We start from the raw sequence: 22,112 nt of genomic DNA, 5'->3' as shown, positions 1-22,112 counted from the left end.
TTGCTAAAAAATCAGATTGAAACCATTATATTTTTTTGCTAACAAAGTAGCATAGTAGTTAGCCAAATGGGATGACCCGGTCTGTTTTGACAGCTGACACCCCTTTTCCCCAGTTCCTGCCAGGCAGAAAATGTGTCCCATCAGCTGTGAAATGGTAGCTTTTGGTCACGAGTGGTCAACATTTCGATCCAATAAGATACAAATATTAATTATACGAACAGCTTTTAGCAGTAAGCAAAAGAGCATAACTTAGATCGGCTTTACAGCACACGTTCGAATGCACTAAAGCTAAATAGCAGTTTGTACATGTTAGCATAAGCATTTCAATATCCTTGTCATGATTAACTATTTAAAATTTTATTTTATGTATATTCGTTTCTATGCAACTGTCAAGAGTACATTTTTTTCTACTTTCATTAAATCTGCCTTTAATTTTTTTTTAAACAGAACAACTACTACACTAGTCCAATAAAAGCATTTTTTTTTACATCAAATTTAAAAATAAGATTAATTCATTGGAAAATGTATCTTTTAAACACATATGTGGTATTATTTTATTAGTCCTTTTGGATTTACATTTTGGGCAAATTCCTCATTTATCTTTTATCTCCAGTAAAACATTGATACACACATGATTTACTTTAGGTTATCAATCAAGCGCATTGTGTTGGTTTAGTCTTGGAGCACGTCGGTAATGGAATCGATCATCATTTGGCTTCAAGTGGTGAATTGTTTAAATCATGATGTTGAGATACTTGAGGTTTTGACCAAGACTGGGAAGAGTATCTTGGTTTCCTCCTAGTCTAATGTATGTCTGTAGACATTTGACAGATAGTGATTATAAAGGTCTTCTACTGGATTTGAAATGATCAGTCAGGTTAACTACATTATATCATTTTAGTGCAAAATCTATCAAAAGATTATTTGTAGTTGCACAGGATTCTGATTACCCTGCTGTTTGGTTAATTAACAGTAAGTTGTTTTTTTCCAAAGCAGAGGTTAACTGGCTAACAAGCAAAAAAATATGATAATGTGTACAAAAATAAAATTTAAATACCTTCAACATTTGCTGTAAATTAGAAAGCTTTGAAAAATTTAGCTGTTTTTTTCCCCTCTGAATATTTTTCTTCCAAACTGAAAAGATTACTAAACCACTTCGCAAATTTTAAGGATTTCATTTTTCATTCATGGTGTCTATTTTATTCTGCTGCTTAAATAAAAACCTGCCTTTCTCTATAAAGGCTGATGATGATGACGATGATGAAGAACCAGAGTCATTTTAGTCCATCTTATGTAGAAGATCCATCTCGGAGCTGTGTGGTTTGCTCAGTTGGGAGGGAATGCAGTAAAGTTCCGGTAATTCACAAAGGGCAGTTTCAAAGTTAGGAAGATGCTTGGCGCCTGGCGAGCAACCTCCAGATTGTCAGGTGACCTATAGCCATTATGAAACCCAGAGGAATGATAGAAACAACAGCTAAAGCCTTGGGAAGTGTTCACTTAAATGCCCAGTAACGTTTTAGCTGTTTTAGATTGTTTTTATACATATTTTTTTTTTAAAGATTTATTGAGTACTGCAGCTTTTATAGAGTTTTATTTCTAAGTCAAATCTTTTTGTTTAGTAATATATCCAAGATAGAGGGAGTTCAAGAGTACATGCTATCTGTCTGGGTTACTTTCTATGCGCACAGGAGACGTGCTATCATTCTTCAAATGGAAACATGTTGAGTCTAATCTCTGGACTCAGAGAAAAAAAGCATCCTTTCTAGGTTCAATACGAGATACAATTGACATTGGATTTTCACTGAACACATATGGAAAACATTCTTGCAGCTGCTGCACTTTGGTATAAATAATCATTTTTGGTCTTGGAACTGTCAGTGCTTTGATAAGCCTGATCTTGTATTTATCTCACCGTTATATTAAGTTTGATTAGAGTTTCCACTGATTTCCGTTGATGTCTAAAATGTAGATTTGACAAATGCACTGTTGCAATTGTTTTATCACAAAAGTTGTGGTGAATTCTCATTATTTTCATATTTGGCATCTTGGTGGTTTCTGCATCCCTGTTCACCTGTGCGCTGTTTCCTTCACAAATGTGTCTCCCAGCTGAAGGAGTTTCAACAGAAGAGCTCTCCTGCTCCTGGAGGAGGGGAAAAGGGAGGTGGAGGTGGTGGTGGTGGTGGAGCAGGGGCCAAGAAAAAAAGGAAAATGAAGGGCCAAGCTGACGCACCTTCAGCAGACAGAGACTCTCCTGACACAGTAAGTTTGTAAAATGCATTTTATTTATATTTTTCAGGGGTCAAATTATTCTCTGTTTAATAGTTTATTTGCATTCTGGCTGTGTCTTATTCAAACAAGAGATTTAGAAAAAAATACTTCATGGTTATCTTATTTTAGTTGATGAGATTACAAGCTAATTTAGGTGATTAGCTGCTTTTAGAGACTGCTTTATGTTTTTGGATCTTCAGTCCTGCTGCTGCTATGGGATAACTGTTCTGAGTTCCTATTATTTGGCTAGTTTTATAACTATATTGTGTACGTACTCAAAAGTCGGCGTGCTCTTTTAGGACACACACAGATCAAACATAGTTGGAAGCAGTCATTGCCAGACTCCGCGATCAGCAATGTCTGACAAAGTTTTCACTTTAACATGCATGTTCAAAAAGGAATGGAAGCCAAAACACACTCGAACTGATACACACCGTTGTATATTTTAAGCCTGGAGACAAGCGAACACACAAACAAAAGTTGTATTAGTTTGTTTTTTTTATATGTAAGTTTACACATTTCAGTTCATATCTTGGTGCACAGTTGGTTGACGGGCTTTTCTTCTTTGTCGCCATGGTTACATATTAACGTTTGTTGCTGCAACTAAATGGATAGCTCCATCTAGCAAACCTGTACCTCATTTAAATGCATTTTTGTGTGACTGATCTGGATGACGATGATGTAAAAAAAATGTTGCTAAGTATTTTTTTCCTTACTCACTCACTTTTTGACTTACTACGGCTAGCTGCTTCTCTATGTCCCTTTTTTTCTTTAACTATCCCGTCACCTGACATAGTTCCTTTTTCTGCCACATCTCTCTGTCTTTTGTTCTTTTTCCTGTAGTTTGACAGTTTTCTGAAAGCTCTTAGTCAAAGCAATGGAGTAGTCCTCTCACCTAATGGCAACTGTCAGGTGAGCATCTGCTGTCTCTTTCTGCTCTGCCCCTTTCATTTATTACAACTCCTGAAGTAAATCTTTTTTGGTGTTTGATATTCTACTGAGCTGCTTTGCTATTTACACTTTCATATAATAAAGCAAATAAAACACTTAAAGGCGTATGAAGTGGACTCTTCACCAGTGCTTTTTCTTCTTTTGGCTTTATGTAATCTTTAAGAGGTGTTCTTTAAGAAAACTTTTTGACAGTTTCTGGAAAAACTAAAAACACAGTTTTATATTAAAGGTTCCATAAGTTCTTTTTGTCGTATTTTTTTCTCTCTCTCGCTCTTTGACATGCAATCATTTTTTAAAATAGCCAAGTAATCATTATAGATAATCTCAAATATCTTGACTTGAGTCACATGGTGAAAAATGGTACCTGATCATCCACATTACCCAGATTTCTTTCCGGCACCGACTGTCTCCATTTGATCCTAGCTTTACAGACTTTGTGCCTAAAGGTTTGACCAGAAAAAAAAGGTTTTAAGCTTTTTTGTGTTCTGCATAGCTCTGTCAGGTTTTGTGCATTTTGGACTTTAAAGAATGCATTTAGGAATTTACAAATATAACTTGCTGAACTCCACTTTTGTTGCAATTAAATTCCAAAGAAACATGCTTGGGGACCAGCATTTTTCAAAGCAGCTTTGTTGTCACATGATGACAAATAATTAGTTTACAAAGTAAAAAAAACTTAGTTTTTTTACAGCTAACAGGTTAATGTGTTTTTAAAATGAACCTTTTCTTTACTGGCATATTAAAGATTGAATAGTGTTGCTTCACTTTGCTTATCGTAGGAGCTTTTAGTGAGCGTGTGGATTTTGTGTGTGTGTGTGTGTGTTGTCTCAGACGCCCGCTGCCATAGAGCCTGCCAGGTTTCCAAGTCCCCAGTTTTTGGAGGAGCCAAACAGCGAGCCTGAGCATGGCGCTCCTGTGTTAAAGCCCGCTGTTGCTAACCCCGCTACTAACCCCAAGTCTGACAGTCACATCACTGACCTGCAGGTGTGTTTCCCATCATCTACCTTCTCCCACTTTTCTCCGCTCTACCAAACAAGTCGTTTGTCCTTTTATTGTGCAAAAGTTTGTCCAACAGCAGTGACTAATGACTGTTTGATTTGGAATCTTTTGTACGCACAAGATGAAAACAGAGGCTCTTTGTATTTTCAAGTAATCTTTAAAACGTGGTGTCTTGAAACATGAAAAGATACACTAAAATATGTAATCAAACAGTCATTTATCAATAATTTATTCGGTCCGTGTGATTTTTAGTAAGTTGTTCCTTAAGTTCTCAAATGACATCCTCTACAGGTTTAAGGTCACATTGATTTTTCTAAAGTAAAGTAACGCTATTTCTTATTTTGGAATTGCTTTCGGAAATGGAACTGGTTTATTTCACGCAATCTACAAAAAAACCTAATAATGCCAAACAAAGAAATTTTTAATATATATATATATATATATATATATATATATATATATATATATATATATATATATATATATATATATATATATATATATATATATATACTGGACTTATGTTTTTTTTTTGCTTGAGAGTGGGAAGAAGTACCGGTATATGTATATAATCCCACCCCTGCTGTGTTTCACTTAACTTTTTTTTTACATAGTTACCATAATCCTTTTCTTAATTTCTATTTGGAGTTTATTATACTTTACCAGTGTAAGTGAAGATCATTTATTAAATCCTTATATATTATTAATATCAAATAAACTCGTCAACTTGTTGGGTACCTGAGAAAATTTTGTGTTTTTTTTTTTTTCTAAAAAAAATCTTCTTAAGTTTGTGTTCATTGAGTCCTAAATGGATATCGTTATCAAAAAGGCCCAATTTATGCAGTTTGCTTCCAGTTTTTCTCCTTTGTGTATCTCTGTGCTTCCCTCCTCTGCTTCTGTTCCTCCTGTAGGAGTATCCTGATACCAACTGCAACGAGAGTCTACAGGAGGAAAACAGGTGGGTGTTTGTTACTTTGGTACATTTTTGTGTAGTCATACAACACATTTGTTTTTTTGCTGGGCATTGATAATATGATAACAATAAAGCAGTATTAAATGATATTTGAAAATGTATATATGGATGTCTACAAAAAAAGCAATGCTTTTGCACGTATACAGTAAAATGCTAACGGTTGGCCTATAACGCCTTCTCTGCATCATCCTGCAGGCCGCTGTCTTCCACAGAGAGCCTACGGCAGCTCTCACAGCAACTGAATGGTCTCCTCTCTGAGGTATCAACCTTCATTCTGGTTTTGCTTCTCCTTTGTGTCCAAATGGCACGCTTTTATTTTTTCTTCTTCTCAAGTACGGCTCAGGTTTTACCATCTCAAGCTTCTATATAAACATGGTTCCCAAGTTCAGTAGAAGTGCTTAAATATGTCAAGCTTTTTAAAAAAAACATTTGAATGTCTTGATCACCTTTTCTTTCAAACTTTTAACATTTTGTAAAAAAAAAATTTTTCTAAGAGGGCTTACATCTGATACATCTGCCTGTCTTTGTTTCGTTCCAGTCATCTGCTGCGTATGTGAACGGGGAGACCGCACCTCCCGTCAGTGAAAAGGAACTGGAGGTAATACAGGAATGCTTTATTTCCTGTCTGTCATGTTGGAAACAGCCTTTGGAATTCAAAGCAGTAGCATTTTATGAGACATGTTTATATCACAGTACAGATAGACCATCAGACAAGATATGATTCTGTCAACAAAAACAAACTATAATACTAATATTTTAATAAATACATACAAGTACTATTATTTAAGTTTTTTTAGGATGGTGATTAAAAAGTAGATTTCAAGTGTTTAAATCAAGTATAACTAATAAATAATTTCAATTATGCTTTGAAAAGGTCCTAAACATGAACAATGATCACTTTAATACTCAATCATTTTGTGGATGATTTGTGTCACTTCTCATCAGTGAAAGTATTTGTTTATGATGCTGTCGTTTCACTCATGTTTTTTTTTTTACTCACTTTTGAATATTGTTTCTCCTTCATATTCTTTTCTTGACTTCTGTTCCTGCACTTTATCCATCGGTTTCATTTATTTCTTTTTGATGTTTTCCTCCCCTTTTCCTCGATGCATGCGTGCACGTAATAGAGTCGGAACCAGGAGCTTGCGGCTGCCCTGGAGTCCAGCAAGTTAACAAACTCTCAGCTCAATACCAAGCTAGACCAGCTGGTAAGAAGCTGCGTTGTTCTGCATGTTTTTCTTTCCTTCCTTTCACTGTTTTTTTCCCCCATGATGTTATGCATGCCATCTGATCAGACCACATTATTAAAAAAAAACAAATGAAGTTGAGTGAATATATGTGAATATATTCCAACTAAAACAGACATATAAACACAAGATTGTATTTTTCTTTAGTTAAATAAAAACCATGTTATTACCTCAGATGACCAACAACACAATTAGCAAATAGGACCGAGTATAGAGGCGGGAAAATAGAAAGCAGACACTGGCTGCTGATTAAATGACTGGTCATAAGTAAAATAAAAAAGGAAGATTTCTTCTCCATTGCATTCAGACTGGTGTTAACTATTTCAAGGAAAAACAACCGGAGGGATCATGGAGAAGCAGCTGTTTCTATCATAAGGGTTTTTTTCCAGTGTGTTTTTGCTGAGTGAGTAACTTTAGTTTATGAAACATTCAGGATAGACAGTTCTCCCAATTTGTTTTGCTCTATATTTTGTGATCATTTGGTTTGATTCTTTAGCTGTAGGACATTTAACCCATTCCAGTTATCTGTTTGACTTTTTCACATGAAAGCTCCAGTCACAAGCAAGAATGAATGAGCTGAAAAGTTATTCATTTTGTCCATAACAATGTCGTCTTCTATATTTAATTATAGAAATTTAATGATAATTTAGTCAGTAAATATTAACACAGCATGAATATTATTTGTCTTATTTTAACTTTGCAAACCCAGGTAACTTATTTTGACCTGTAAAATAACATTTTTGTTTTTTTTTTGAGTGTTTTGTATTTTTCGCAACGTAAGAACCTCGGTGCGTTTTGGCCCGAGCTTTCAACTATTAAATGGTTTGTTTGAAAAGAAATTATTCATAAATCAGCTGAACAGAAACGAATCAGACAATAAATAAAAAAAATATACAATAAAATTAACCAAACTTTGCATCGCAATTTCCTTGCTGGCATGCTTAATAGGTCTTTTTTTATTACTTATTTTGTAACGTGTATTTTACAAATAAAATACACTTGCGTATTTTTAAATATTTTATTTCTTTCTTTTCTGCTGTTCTTCTGGCAGGCACAACAAACGCAGGAACTCACAGATCAACTTCAAAAGGTGGGATGTTTTTCTCTCTATTTGTTGTACCATAGTGTAGTCTGACGTTTGCTGTGGTGTCCGCTCATCATGTTTACTTTGTTCCAGGAGCGAAAAGAATTTGAACAGAGGTTTTCTAAAGAGCAGGGAGCCATTCGGGAACAGTTACAGGTACATTTTTATTTTATCCTAAAGGGAAAAAAAACCTCTGCATTTTTCTTGGAGTTACATTTTAAGCATTCCTTCTATGTCACAACAGTTTAAACAAAAGATTTCCAAAAGGTCTGAGCGTTGGTATTCAAACACACCCTTTCTCTTTCAATAGGAGTCTAGAATCTTTCTAAACTAGACAGAAAAACAGAACTGTGTCCATTGATTCTCTGATGACCTTTATCTGATTCTACTTGTGATCTAATTAGGGGCTTGTAGTCAAACCACATGCTAGTATTTAGCTCTAAACTCTTGTGTACTTTCTCAAGGTTCATATCCAGACTATTGGTATTCTAGTATCTGAGAAGTCAGAGCTGCAAACGGCACTACAATACACACAACAAGCGGCACGACAGAAAACAGGTGTGTGTGTGCGTTTTTTTTCAATATACATTTTCAAAGATCTTAACTACGCAGCAGTCATTTGACTATGCGCTATTGCATGTGTACATCTTTGTGTGTGTATAGTTGAAGCAGAGGAGCTGAATAACCGTCTGCAGGCGACGAAGCAGAGAGTGTCAGAGCTGGAGCGGACCCTTTCTTCTGTCTCCACTCAGCAGAAGCAGTTTGAAAAGGTGACAAACCACTGATTTGTTTGTCAGCGGGTTTCTCTAATGCAAGCTAGCACACACTCACTGGCTACTTAAATATGCACAGTTCCATAACCAAAAGCAGTTCTTGCATTCTTCCTTTTACAATCTTCAATTGTGTAGGATTTTAAGTTAAAATAAAAATAAAGAGTTCACCTGTTTATTAAGCTTTGAAAAATGGAGAATTGTTACAAAGCTGCTTCACATTTAGAGTTTTCATAATTTGGCAACTTTTCTCATATCACAGTGCATCAAAATGCTTCATCTTTGCAGGTGTTCCAATTAAAAGTCCAGTAAGATGTAAAATGAAAAGGAAATTATTTTCAGTTTTACATTTTCTGCTCTTGTTGTTGTTTTTTTTTTTTTTTTTTCAAATTCTACTTCAGTTATAAATGCTTTGCTATTTGTCTGCAGTCCCTAAAAGAAGTGGAAAAGGAAAGGGACGGCCTCCGACTTGAAGTTTTAAGATTAAAGTAAGTAATTATGCTGTAAAATGAGCGGCTCAAAGATTTACCTCAATATAAAGTTGTGTTTAAATTGAATTGGTACTGAAACCGGTGTATCGGGCTGTGTACAGTATGATTAAGTTCCCAACAAATGACCTGTTAAATGTTTTCAGCAACTTGAGTGAAGAGTCAAAACAGCAGAGCTCAGAGCTGTCGGAGCAACTGAAGCTGAGTAATCAGGATAATGCTGCAATCAAGCTGGAGGTGGAGGACCTTCGCAAGAGGCTGGAGATTTCTGATCTCATGTTGCAACAGGTGAGTCCAAATGGTCCGATTCTGTGTATCGTAAATTATGTTTTAGTTGGATTTCAGTTGTTTTCATCTGGAGTTTCTTGGAAAAATGTGTACATTTTTATGATTAGAGCTCTGTTTATGAGTTCCAGTCAGGTTGAGCTAATCAGGTAACATTTATATGTATGCTTTCTTCTGTATTTTGATTTGCCTTTAGTGTTCAAACCAGTCAGATCCCACTATTGCCAACCAACAAGTTCATTTACTGCTGGAAGAGAAGCAACAACTGGAGGCTGTAAATCACCAGGTCGGTTAGGATGTTGCTGAAACTATATTTTGTCCAAACTGCAGATTCTGATCCTGTTTGTTGTCTATTTTTTTGTTGTAGCTGATGGAGTCCGTCTCCCAGCTGAAGACGGAGAGAGACTGTTATGCTGAACAGATCCAGAAGGAGGGTCTCCTATGGAAGGACAAAACGGAGCAGCTGCTAACGCAGGTCCAGAGCAGCTAACATTTTTGTGGATTCCACTCTAGCTGTTGTTCCTGTGCAAGTAACCTTTTTCTTTCTTCATCTGAAGGTGACTTTGGTGGCAGAGGAGAGGGATAAAAACATCAACCGAGTGCTAGAGCTGGAGGCTAGCATTGCGGAGCTAAAAAATGCTGCAGGTGAGTCATGCCCGCTTACCTCTGAGGCTTCACGTTTCCTTGGTGTGAACTTGGGACTTTAAGGCACACAAGGATTAAATTGTCCTGAAGGTTGATGTGTGGAGGGAAAATAATCCAACAAAAAGAGAATATACTCACTACTCACATCCTCATAACGCGTACTCCCGTCTAGATTACATATTTATGTTCAAAAATGACCTACTAAGAGTGAAAAACAGTGATATTGGAATTTGTGCAATTTCTGACCATAATCCAGTTACAGTGAGTCTCTACTTGGCTGGACAGAAAAGAGCCACTGTTTGGAGATTAAACAATAACATCTTAAATTATCCAAATATCAAAGATAAATTAAGCTATGAAATTAAAGAATACTTAATACATAATGATAATGGTGAGGTATCACCAGGAACTCTCTGGGATGCTCTAAAAGCAGTTCTGAGAGGGAAAATAATTAGCATCTCATCCTACCAGAAAAAAGCTAATCAACAGAAACTGAAGTGCTTAGAAGAAAAACTGTTAAAACTTCAACAGGAGCATTTCCAAAGTGTAAAGACCAAAAATAACACTGAAATTATAAAATTAAAGAAAGAAATTGACGACATCAATACACTGGCGGTACAGAAAAAACTTGTTTTAATGAAACAAAAATACTATGAAGTAGGCAGCAAATCTTTGAAACTTCTATCTTATAAACTGAGAAAACAACAAGCAGAGAGAGCAATTTATAAAATAAAAAATCCTTCAAGTAAAAAAATTGAAACGGACCAGGAGAAAATTCAACAGTGTTTTCATGAATACTATAAAAATCTCTACTCAGAAACAAACCTAAATAATAGTGACCAAATAGATGCATTTTTAAAAAATTTGGATTTGCCAACTCTAACAGTTGAGCAAAATGAAAAATTGCTTACAGCAATTACTAGTGAAGAAATTCAATTTGCGATCAGAAAACTAAAAAGCGGAAAAATGGCAGGAGCAGATGGGTTTAGTCCAGAATGGTATAAAACGATGGAAAACTCATCTAATTCCAACCTTATTAAAAACATTTAACTGGGTGATGGAGAAAAAAATGACTCCATTGTCTTGGAACGAAGCAATAATCTCAATAATCCCCAAAGAGGGAAAGGACAGACTGGATTGTGCTAACTACCAGCCAGTTAGTGTTTTAAACATCGACTACAAACTATTCACTTCTATAATATCACGGAGATTGGAAACAATTCTCCCAATGCTGATACATAAGGACCAGACAGGATTCATTAAACAGAGACAGACACAGGACAGCATCAGGAAAGTACTAAACATAATTCATCAAGTTGTTCAACAAAAACAGGAGACTCTAGTGATCAGCCTGGATGCCGAGAAGGCATTTGACTCGGTGAGGTGGACCTTTTTATATAAAGTACTCGGCAAATTTGGCTTTTGCAAATCAATCATTGAGACAATTTCAGGGTTATATAACAAACCAACAGCCAGGATTAAAATCAATGGAGACCTCACTGAGACGATAACCTTAGAGAGAGGAACGCGGCAGGGATGTAACATGTCTGCCCTTTTATTTGCATTATACATTGAACCTCTTGGGCAATGGATCAGGCAAAGAGCAGACATTAAAGGAGTAAAAGTTTCAGGAAAGGAACAAAAGCTTTCCTTATTCGCAGATGATCTACTATTAACTATATCTCAACCTACAAAAACTCTACCAATAATTATGGACTCCCTTAAAGATTTTGGCACTCTGTCAGGATATAAAATTAATGTAAACAAGACACAGGTTTTAACTTTAAACTACAGCCCTCCTCAAAATATTAAAGACGAGTACAAATGGGAATGGCAGGCAGACTCAATTAAATATTTAGGCATTGCTCTGCACAAAGATTTTACAAAGATGTTTGAAGTGAACTATGGACCACTTAACACTAAACTACAGTCAGATCTACAAAGGTGGAATGCAATACCATTTTTAGACCTTCACTCACGGATTGACTCAATAAGAATGAATATATTACCACGAATGTTATATTTATTTCAATGTTTACCACTTCCCATACCCCAAAAGCAGTTTGTAGAATGGGATAAGATGTTATCAAGATACATATGGAGAGGGAAAAAACCCAGAATTAAATATAAAACCTTACAATTAAAAACAGATCAGGGTGGCAGAAATCTTCCTTGTCTACAAGACTATTTCTGTGCTGCCCAGCTGAGGCCTCTTATCTGCATGTGTTCTCCAGTTTACACTGCAGGGTGGAAAGATCTAGAGCTGAAAACTTTTGAAAAAATGCCATTAAAAGCTTTATTAGCAGATATCAAGTTACAGGGGGAACTTCCTTTACAAGATGACCCCTTACTGAATATGATGATTAAAACCTGGAATGACACAGTTAAAAAATGCAACTTGATGGAAGACTCAAAAATTCTCAGATGGTGTGCGTACGACTCAGAGTTCACCCCCAACAAATATGATGGTAGATTTAAGTTATGGATTGCCAAAGGGCTAACTGATTTCAACTCATTTGTTCATAAGGGAGCATTTCAAACATTTGATACCCTAAAAAAAAAACACGGGTTAATTTCTGACGATTTCTTCAGATATCTACAGGTCCGGCACTATTTCAATCAAAAAATTAAAATATCCACAGATGACCCAAGGTTTCTTAAAACTTTTAAAACGTTAATAAAAGCAATATGCCCTACGAAAATAATTTCTAAGTTATACAATAGTATCTTGTCGCACAAGGGGGAGAACACATACTATGTAAAGGAAAGATGGGAACGAGAAGGACAGCTCACTATCACAGAGGAGGATTGGGAACAAATATGTCGGAAACAATGGATCACAACAGGATCAAACATTTGGCGTGAATTCTGTTGGAAAAGCATAATGAGGTTTTTTACTACACCCTCTCAAAAAAAATACCTAGGAAATAGTAAATGTTGGAGGTGTGGTAACAATGGAGCCAATCACTTCCATATATTTTGGGACTGTGTGATTATCAAGAAGTATTGGTCTGACATACATGAACATCTGCAAAATGTGTTTTCTATTGTTTTCCCCTTGTCTTTTGAAAGTCTGTTTTTGAGTAAAATTGATGGCCTAGACAACAAAAATAAGAAACTGCTCTACATTCTGCTGGCAGCCAGTAAGAAAGCAATAACCAGAAAATGGCTTAAACCTGAACAACCAACGACAGAGGACTGGATTGATGTGGTACAAAGAATTTATATAATGGAAAGAATCTCACACTCTTTACAAATACGGCTGGATGTTTTTTACGCTACTTGGTCTATATGGACAGAATATGTTAAGCCTGTTAGATCAGATTTCATCTGAAATCATGTCATATCATTTATGTTTTGAAGCTCCCTGCTTCCTCACATGTTCCTTTTTTATTTATTATTATCTTGTTTTTTTTGTTTTTCAATTAAAAAACTGAGAAAGCATGAACATTGTAACACGTCAAAACAATGTACAATTTATCCTGTGCTTTTTCAATAAAAAATAAATTTGAAAAAAAAAAATTGTCCTGAAGGAAAGGAGCTGAGAGCAGACGAGTTTACACCCACAAAGCAAACAGACTGTTCACAAGTGGAAGAATGTTTTTCAAGGATGTACAAACACTGCACTCAGCTACTTTAGTCTGTTGTTTCTTGTTAAATGTGATAAACTTTATCCTCCCATTGTAGCCTTGTTATCTGCAGAGAAAGAAACACGAGATCATCCAGAGCCTCCGACGTCCGGGCCGTCCGAGCAGGAGGTGGCTCTGCAGGAGGCCCTCAGCAACTTACAAGAAGAGAAAGAAGCTATTGCTGCACAGTATCAGGCACAGGTACAAACTGCTTTTGCGAGTAATGACTGATTGTTTTACTTTCGCAGGCGTAACGTTTCAGTAACCGTTCTCTGTGGTGTGTTTCCTTTCAGCTGCGAGATAACGAGCAGCTGAGTCGTCTGTGTGCCGAGCAGGAGGCACGTCTGGGGGAGTTGGAGCGGCAGGTTGAGAGCCAAGCCCACGAGGAGGAGGACCGCCGACGCATGTTGGAGGATGTTCAGTCGGACAAAGCCACCATCAGTCGCGCTCTCACCCAGAACCGCACGCTGAAGGATCAGCTGGCTGAGCTGCAGAACGGATTTGTCAAGCTGGTACATTTGTGTAAATTATAATTATGTGGTGTGTAAATTAAATTGTAACATTTTTTTTTGGGTCTTTCTAGACCTGGATTTAAAAAAAACCAGAGAATATGAATGTCGTGGGATCTCTGAAAACTCCAGCCTTTTTTCAGACCAAATCTTCTCTTGCGTCTTTGAAATTTGCAGACAAATGAGAACATGGAGCTCACCACTGCCATCCAGTCAGAACATCATGTAAAGAAGGAGTTGGCCCGCAGAATGGGAGAGCTGCAGGAGGAGCTGCACAATGTGAAAGAGCAGGTACAAACCAAAGACTGCTGATGGCTTTAAGTGATCAATTCACATCTGTTAGTTATTAGTTTCATTAAAAAAAAAAAGAGAGAAACTGTTTGGGGCATAAAATACTTATGTCACTCATTTCTTTGTTGTCCTGCCCCAGATGGAGCTGAAATGTCAGGAGGTCCAAGGTGCAGTGGAGCAAAGAGACCAGGTGGTAGCCCACCTGCAGCAGTACTCTGCTGCCTACCAGACACTGGTCTCTGAGCGGGAGCAGCTCCACAAACTGTATCTGCAGCAGTGCCAGCTCCTGGACCGGCTGCAGCATGACGAAAGCCAGGGGCGTACACAGCTGGAGATCAGTCACAGTCAGCTCAAGCAAGCACAGGTGCGATTTACAAGTGGGATCCCAGCATGTGCATCCAAAAAACGGTTTGACTTTCTTTTTTCTTTTTATATACAGGAGCATTTGGAAAAGCTAGTCAGAGACAATGAGGAGTTGAAGGCTGAGGTGATGGAGCTCCTCAACAGCTCAGCTCTCATGTCATCATCTAGAGACCAGGGTAAGGCTCCCCCATCAGGGCTGTGGTAGGATTCTATTTACCCCCATGTTTGTGTTTCACTGTAACTGTCTGAGAATGACAGTAAGACACATATGGCGGTACTAAGTACTACCACCATATGTGTTTCACTATCACTCTTCATTTTTCCGATGAATGAAAGTTCTCTTTTCAGGAATTACAGTGATATGTTTGTTTGTTTTTGTTCAAGCAAACTAAATAGGACGACTAGTTAGTAGGGGTGTAACGATACAATAAAATCTCAATTCAGTTCGGGCTGGGGCTCGGTTCGGTACATTTCGGTTCGGTACAGCTGTTTTACAAATCTGCATGATATGAACTGCTATTTTATGAACTCTTATTTTAATGTTATTTATTGTGTCCGTTTTGCTGCCGGACACCTGAATTTTTCCCTTGGGAGATTAATAAAGTTTTTATCTATCTATTTATCCATCTTTTTTCTGTATTTTTTCGGTACAAAAAAAGGCAGGAAAAAAATGACTTACAAAATGCATTTATTGGTTTTACATAACAATAAATAAAATTGACCTATGTAGGTGATCTGCTTAATAAAATAAGAAAAACTATGGAACCCAAAACTTTGGATAATTAATGCTGGCCTAAAGAAACATTTTAACTTGCACATATTTTTTCCTTGTAGACCTGATTGTTACAGTCAGGTGATGCCGTTTTAATTCGTTAACAGATCAGATGTGTTACCTGTGGCTTACGCTATGTTTGTGTAACAATGTCAACACACAACATTCGCCAAAGTGCTCCCACACAGGAGAGCATAAGGAGATGTGTGTGGGGGGGGGGTCCCTCATCTCTGGCCTTGCGTCTGCATTAGCCATATGTTAACATGTTTACTTTAAGTCCGTCACCTAATAGTATCTCAGAGGAAACTAGGCTAACATTACTTCCGCCTCGGCGCAAAGTTAATACTGTGGCGACCAGGGGGTTAGCCCCGCCACTAAGACTTTTCAAGATGAAGAAGTGTGAAATCTTGTGTGTTGAATTCTTCCCCATCACTGAGAGAGCTGTGAAGAGAAGTGAAGTTCATGCTGTTACGCTATTCGTGCGTGTTCACAAGAAATCACTTTAAGTGCCGTAAAGGAGATGGAGCAATGCATTTCTGTGTCTACCTCTCCCTCTCTGAGACTGTTTGAGGGCGTGTGAAGTATGGGGCAAGGACAATCAACGCAGCTAGTTCATTAGCAGCTCGGCTCTCGTTTCCCAGCAGTTGGGTCATTACAATGCATATGCGGGGGGGAAAAAAGAAAAAAAGTACCGAAATGGTACAGAAGTGAACCAAACCAAAACAGTTCGGTTCAACTACGTCTATCATTACACCCCTACTAGTTAAGAGTGCACCAACCTACTTTCCCCCATGATTTGGTTCAATCCTCATCCTCGGGTTACAGTTTTGTTTTGGTTCAATATATGATATATGTATTGCAAAACCACAACAAAAAAGTACAAACTTTGAAACCTTTTTTTTTCTTTCTAATAAGTGAGTAAAAACGAAGACAAACTCTTCAGTTGGCTCATACTAAGCCTGGTGTAATGTTATAAACCAATACATAATAAATCCTTAAAATTAGCACAACAATTGCTTGACATTGTCAACATAAACGTACTGGTATTGAGTAGAGATGGAGAGATTCACTTTCCCCATGATTCAGTTTAACATAACGGTTTGGTTTTGAATTGTGGCATCCTTACTACTTTTTTAAAGTGTTAAAATGTTGGCATGATTGTAAAATAGGGACAAATTTATTTATTACATTTCTCATGTTTTAGGAGATGGAATCGAAAGTCAATCGCTGCAAGAGAACCCGGAAGAGTCACCCTCCATAGTTATTCCAGAAGACTTTGAAAGCGGAAAAGAGATGGTAAAGAGTCTGTTATATCATACAATTTAAAAAAACAACAACATTTGGTTGACCTTTTTTTCTTTTTTTTGCCGTCTGTCCACTTCTTTGTTAGTTGGAAGCCTCAATGTGTGTTAAAAACAAAACTCTCGGTTGTGGCATTGAGGTTTTTATTGTTTACAGACAAAATGATTTGTTTATTGAGAATAACTTTACATTACATGTCATTGATCTAATTTTTAGGAGGATTTCATCCATGGTGCTTTGGCACAGTTGAAAGCAGAGAGGGATGAGGCCAGGAGGCAGCTGGAGGAGGAGCACAGGCTCCACATGGCAGCCAGACAGCAGGCCGCTGTGGCTGTCAGACTGGAGCAGCAGCATCACAGCCACAGTGCCGCTCATCAACATGAGCACAGCAGCAGCCAGGAACAGTGTGGTGACTGTGATCACAAACATGAGCATTCAGGTCAGAGAAGAAAAACAACAAAAGTAGCCTTTAGAATCACAACGCTGTATAAAACCTAAAATACTCTGTGCTCACGACTTGATCAGAAGGTGGAGTGCCGGTAGAAATACATCAGGCCCTGCAAACTGCGATGGAGAAACTCCAGCAGCGGTTTATGTCGCTCATGCAGGAAAAAGCTGACCTGAAGGAGCGAGTGGAGGAGCTGGAGCATCGCTGCATCCAGTTATCTGGAGAGACGGACACTATAGGTATCAGGGGAACTGTCCTGAATGTTGACTTTTTTTTCTTTCAGCTTCTAAAACGACCTTTTTTTGTTCTTTTTCCTCGTCTTTTCAGGAGAGTACATCGCCCTTTACCAGAGTCAGAGAGCCATCATGAAGCAGAAGCATCAGGAGAAGGAGCAATACATCAGCATGCTCGCCCAGGACAAGGAGGAGATGAAGGTCATTCACAAAAACATTTTACTGCCTCACTACAATAAGGAAAACTAAATTTTCTTCTAGTATGTAATACATTTTATATTTAATATCCAAATAGTGTGGTTGCACTGAAGAAAGCCCATCATAATCAGTTAAATGTTGATTTTAAAAGCATTCCAAATGTGAAATCATGGAATTATCCGTTGAAAACTTGACATGCTGCTCCTTCCTATCTGACATCTGTTTATCAGGCAAAGCTGGCGGAGCTGCAGAACCTGGTGATGAGGCTGGTGGCTGAGAGGAACGAGTGGTACAACCGCTACACTGGAGCGGCAGCAGGCGCGGGAACAGTGAACCCCGATCTACTGCCTGTTGGAGAGGATCATGCACCTTCAGAGCAGCAGTCGCGCACACACACAGAACTCAGCGGAGCAGGTAAATGGCAGAGAGATGGGTCCCCGTGAGAAGAATTTTAACCCTGAGCTTAGAAAATGAGGTCTGTCTTCACTGCAAGGAGTGGATAAAAACGTTTAATGCACTTGTGTAGAAGTGCACAAGTTTGTTTGCATGTCTGCTATGAATGTGTAAGAACAATTTAGAATGTCCAGGAGAATACTTTGTTATGGTTTGTAATAAATTTCACAAATGACTTCTCTCTCCATAGAAGCCATGGAGGCCGTCGCTTCTTTTGAGCGCTCTTCAGGTTTCGAAGCCTCCTCATTGCACACCCCATCATCTGGACTTGTTCAGACTGAACCCAAGCCCCTGGTGCCCAAAGAGGACGGTACAGCCCAGCAAATCATGCAGCTCCTCCATGAGATCCAGAACCCCCAGGGAGCTCCCAGGTCACCCCCATTCCTTGGCGAGAACCCTTGCATCCCGTTCTTTTATCGACCCGACGAACAAGACGAAGTCAAGATACTGGTTGTTTGAGTGAGTGTGCCTGAGTGCGAGCATGGGAGAAAGTCCACATGTCTTGAAATTTGGGGAAATATTAAACACTGCAGTTTGCTTTGTTGTTAGCTCATTAATAATACTCTGAAAATGCTGTGGCATGTGGGGGTCAACACTGTCCTTGGATCTCTGGGCTTGGAATCGCCCCCATTTATTTAAATGTTGCCACATTTTCATTGTAAAAGGACTTAGCTGCACTTTTGTTTGTTTCCTTGACAACAGTATCCTCACAACACCCCCCCCCCCACCCCTTCTTTTTACTTTTTGTTCTTTAGCTCTATCCACTGATATTCAAGTCATAGCTCTGACTGCTGCGATGCAAAGAAGTTGTTCAGTGGATGGCGGCGTTGACAGCAGTCCTGTAAATATCATCAGCAATAGTTAATGAGAAAGGAGCCTTATTCTGGGCTTGATTAAAGTAAAGAAACAGGAACGTGTTGACAGTGATGTCAACTCCAGTCCATTTTACGGACTAAATGGCACTCAGGCCTCTTTTTTCCTCACCTCCATTTTCATTTTAGTCACTATCTCATCAGCATTTTGCCTCTCCAATCATTGTTCCCTTGCTATGTGATATGGCTCAGGAGAGATATTCCTCTTTTATTCCCAAACCAAGTATTTTTCTGAAAGTGATCACTGCGCATTTACGTTTTTTTTCCCCTAAGGATGTGTTAACAGCTGTTTCCTCTAGGGGGCAGCAAACACCCTTTACTGAGAAAGACCATGTGGACATATTTCTCCAAATTGCACCGTCCTTTCTTTTGTTGTGTGTAGGTGTGTGTGTGTGTGTGTGTGACTGAAATGCAAAATAATTTTTTTGCTTGTTAGTTGTTGGAGAAGATGAGCGATATTTCCACACACATTCGGATCCCCCTGCCCACATCAATCTCTTCCTCACCCGCCTCACACGTATGTGCAATAAAAAGGGGGTCATGTATTTTAATACCATATTATTATTATAATTAGCTTTCTAAAAGAAGCAGCTTTTGTACAATTGTGTTGAAGTGAAAGTTTAGTTCAGATTCACTGTACACATGCCAAAAAGAGCATCTGTCTTGAATGTAATAACTCTAATATTTAAAGTATGTGAGCCTGAGGAGGTTTGAGAAAAGTGCAGAGAGAGGACGTCAGCTTTCGGTGGCCATTTATTTATTCTAGTTGAGAAATGAAGGTGGCAAATAGAAGCATTTGAGCTTCAGCAGCTGTTCTGCTGGTCCACTAACCGATACAGAGTCAGGAAGGTGAAGGGGTTTGAGACTGGAACTGTTCATAACATCTCATTGTGATTTTTGTTGTCCAACACTGAAGACGTTTTATTGTCGTGCATGCATAGAAATCACCAAATACATCAGTAAAACTCATCACTAGACTGAGATTTAAGATTTAAGTCAAGTTGAGGCTCTTTTTTTGGATAAAAAATTACAGTTTGAGTTGCAGTTTTCCAGCGTTCCCAGAAATGTTGGATCCGTTTTTTTTTTCTACTCGACACATTCCTGTCCGGATTCCTCCCCACACTTCATTTGGCAGAAACATGTTTCTGCAAGGGTGTATTTTCTTTTCTTTTTTTTAGGAATTATCATCTGAACTTCTATGCACAAACATCAGGGGCCTCGATGTGTTTACAGGTGAACTCTATTGGGATCAGACAGAAATAAAATGACAAAAATGAAAAATGGGGGTTCCTGACTATTAATTTTTTTCTTTTATGTCTCCATTTGTAACTTCCTCTGTCATTCAACTAATCCCAATCCCAAAAGCGCATGAGTTTTTAAAAGCTAAATGTTACATTCAGAAAATGGTTACATTTGAAATAAAACGTTGGAAATTTGTGCTCCAAATTTAGAAATCGTTGGTTTTGACCTAAATCAAACACTAGAAATGAAATCCTTGCCATTATACTGTTGGTTTATTTGTAGTTGGACATATCAAAGATGTCTTAATGCACCTTTATGACAACTGGACTGTGTTTGTCAGATGCTTCTCATTTGGACTGTGATGTTTCTGCCACAGAAAGGGGGGGGGGGGTCCTGTGAAGCTTGCTGCTGAAGCTGAGGATCCTGGTGAACCTCTCATTGTGTGTGTGTGTGTGTGTGTTTGCTGTGAGGAGGGCAATGATGTGCGAGTAGGGAAAGAAGGTAAAGGAATATTTGTTGTGGTTTTCTCCAAAGCTTTGATGAGAAGGAACGAGTCTGTTTTTTTTTAGCACACTTCTTCATCAAACTGAAGTTCTTTTGGGGCATTATGAAGCAGAACTGAAGTGTTGCTTCCTTTAGCATCACAGCCAGGAGTGACGTCCGTTTCAGTTTGACTCTCATCAATCTGTTATAGAGATGCTGTGATTTTCATTCAAGGTAACTGAGCAGAAGTTGGATAAAAATGTCCAGTTTGATTCCAAAATAAAAGCCTTGCTGCAGTGAAGTGAGCCTGCTGGTGTCGACTGAAGCACTTTGACTTCAATGATCGGTGTTGGAAGTGAAATTACGTCGTCATTTTCTCCTCTGGAATTCCTTACATCCTGTTCCCTCTGGTTTTAACATGCCACCGATGATCTGTTTCTTTAGAGTTTTTTTTTTTTTGGATGAGTTGGGGTTTAGTGGGCAAAGATGTAAACATTTAAATCTTTCTGGAGCGTGTGAAAAGAACGGGGAATTAAAGGATTTTTGGATACTGTAATCGCATTTATTTGTCCTTGATGTAACAGCGGTGGTGTATATAATGTAACTGTGTAATATATTGTACATTCATTATGCCTGGTGTGTGTGTGTGGGGGGGCTTCTCTGACTGTGTGTTAGTACAGGCCTGGGGTGTTGGCTGTTACTGACTGCCTGTGATTTAATACAAAGACGGGAAAAAAAAGATAATATTTATTTGAAATGAGTTAGTACTAAAACTAATCAGCTTTATTATAAACTAGAAAAGAGTAGGATGGGAATGAAGGATCATTGAGAGACACGGTTAAATATTTTTGAATGCTGCTTCTGAAAGGAGCTCTTACATTTTTTTTCTTTTTTTTTTTCTTGAGTAATATTTTCTCTTGATTCTCCTGAATAAAACTGATTGAGTATCTTGGTGTTTCTGTGTTATTTTTGGCATTTTCATATGCAAATGTATTTTTAAAAAGGGGTTTACCAAAATCGTATCTTATGATTCCTAAACAACGGAAAATTTAGAAAACTGTTTATATTAAGTACATTTCTTGGACTCTTTTTATTTTTATTTTCCTGCTGCTGTATCATGACATCTGAGGCAGGATATCGTTGCTTTAGTGCAGGGTAGGTGTGCGAGAAACTAGTGTTCGATTCCCTGGGGTGAAATGAACCATAAGTGGCATAATTAGTGTTAGAATAATCTTACATAACCATAGCTGTGATCATAACATTTATGTTTTATGTAGTGCATAATTGTTATGGTGATATGGCAGAGTATTTACAGGCATTTCCCTTTTTCAATTTTTCTTGATATTTGATCCATAAAATCTTTAATAATCAGGCAATCCCAAAATGTGTTTTTCAATTTTTTCTCCAACATAATGATAATTAAGTGACTTTAGAAATGGCTATAGGTGGAGAGAAATATTGTTTTTACTTTCCAGTTAAATTATCTCCCCTGTTGAAACTGTAAAACTTTTATGTCAGCTTTCACACAATTCATCCCAGAAAGTTATTTTCAATTAAAGTGTTAGACTCTAATTTTTATTTTTCTTATAATATTAATAATGGATTGG

The 22,112-nt window shown here is 37.8% G+C and overlaps 1 protein-coding gene across 13 annotated transcripts in view; it reads left to right on the top strand.

Annotated features, from left to right (window-relative positions):
• Positions 1-21,452, top strand: part of golga2 (golgin A2) — a 22,223-nt gene extending 771 nt beyond the window's left edge. For 2 of the 13 annotated variants that reach the window (XM_011481743.4, XM_078956302.1), the window contains exons 2-28: positions 2,107-2,259; positions 3,112-3,180; positions 4,051-4,203; positions 5,130-5,176; positions 5,387-5,450; positions 5,730-5,789; positions 6,319-6,399; positions 7,490-7,528; positions 7,616-7,678; positions 7,987-8,080; positions 8,186-8,292; positions 8,722-8,780; positions 8,927-9,068; positions 9,262-9,351; positions 9,433-9,540; positions 9,623-9,710; positions 13,398-13,540; positions 13,633-13,851; positions 14,026-14,139; positions 14,279-14,503; positions 14,579-14,678; positions 16,479-16,570; positions 16,793-17,015; positions 17,102-17,263; positions 17,352-17,458; positions 17,686-17,869; positions 18,099-21,452. In XM_011481743.4, the coding sequence (XP_011480045.2) occupies positions 2,107-2,259; positions 3,112-3,180; positions 4,051-4,203; positions 5,130-5,176; positions 5,387-5,450; positions 5,730-5,789; positions 6,319-6,399; positions 7,490-7,528; positions 7,616-7,678; positions 7,987-8,080; positions 8,186-8,292; positions 8,722-8,780; positions 8,927-9,068; positions 9,262-9,351; positions 9,433-9,540; positions 9,623-9,710; positions 13,398-13,540; positions 13,633-13,851; positions 14,026-14,139; positions 14,279-14,503; positions 14,579-14,678; positions 16,479-16,570; positions 16,793-17,015; positions 17,102-17,263; positions 17,352-17,458; positions 17,686-17,869; positions 18,099-18,367 (3,255 nt within the window). In that variant the 3' untranslated portion in view covers positions 18,368-21,452. The remainder of the gene's footprint in view (positions 1-2,106; positions 2,260-3,111; positions 3,181-4,050; positions 4,204-5,129; positions 5,177-5,386; positions 5,451-5,729; positions 5,790-6,318; positions 6,400-7,489; positions 7,529-7,615; positions 7,679-7,986; positions 8,081-8,185; positions 8,293-8,721; positions 8,781-8,926; positions 9,069-9,261; positions 9,352-9,432; positions 9,541-9,622; positions 9,711-13,397; positions 13,541-13,632; positions 13,852-14,025; positions 14,140-14,278; positions 14,504-14,578; positions 14,679-16,478; positions 16,571-16,792; positions 17,016-17,101; positions 17,264-17,351; positions 17,459-17,685; positions 17,870-18,098) is intronic. The other 11 variants (XM_011481744.4, XM_078956304.1, XM_020707642.3 and 8 more) reach the window with 10 other exon arrangements.
• Positions 21,453-22,112: the final 660 nt, after the last annotated feature.

Source organism: Oryzias latipes, chromosome 12, assembly GCF_053564925.1.
Source record: "Oryzias latipes strain Hd-rR chromosome 12, Olatipes_Hd-rR_3.1".
Classification (NCBI taxonomy): Eukaryota; Metazoa; Chordata; class Actinopteri; order Beloniformes; family Adrianichthyidae; genus Oryzias; species Oryzias latipes.
Note: the sequence above shows the minus strand (reverse complement) of the source record. Positions and strands in the feature narration are given on the sequence as shown.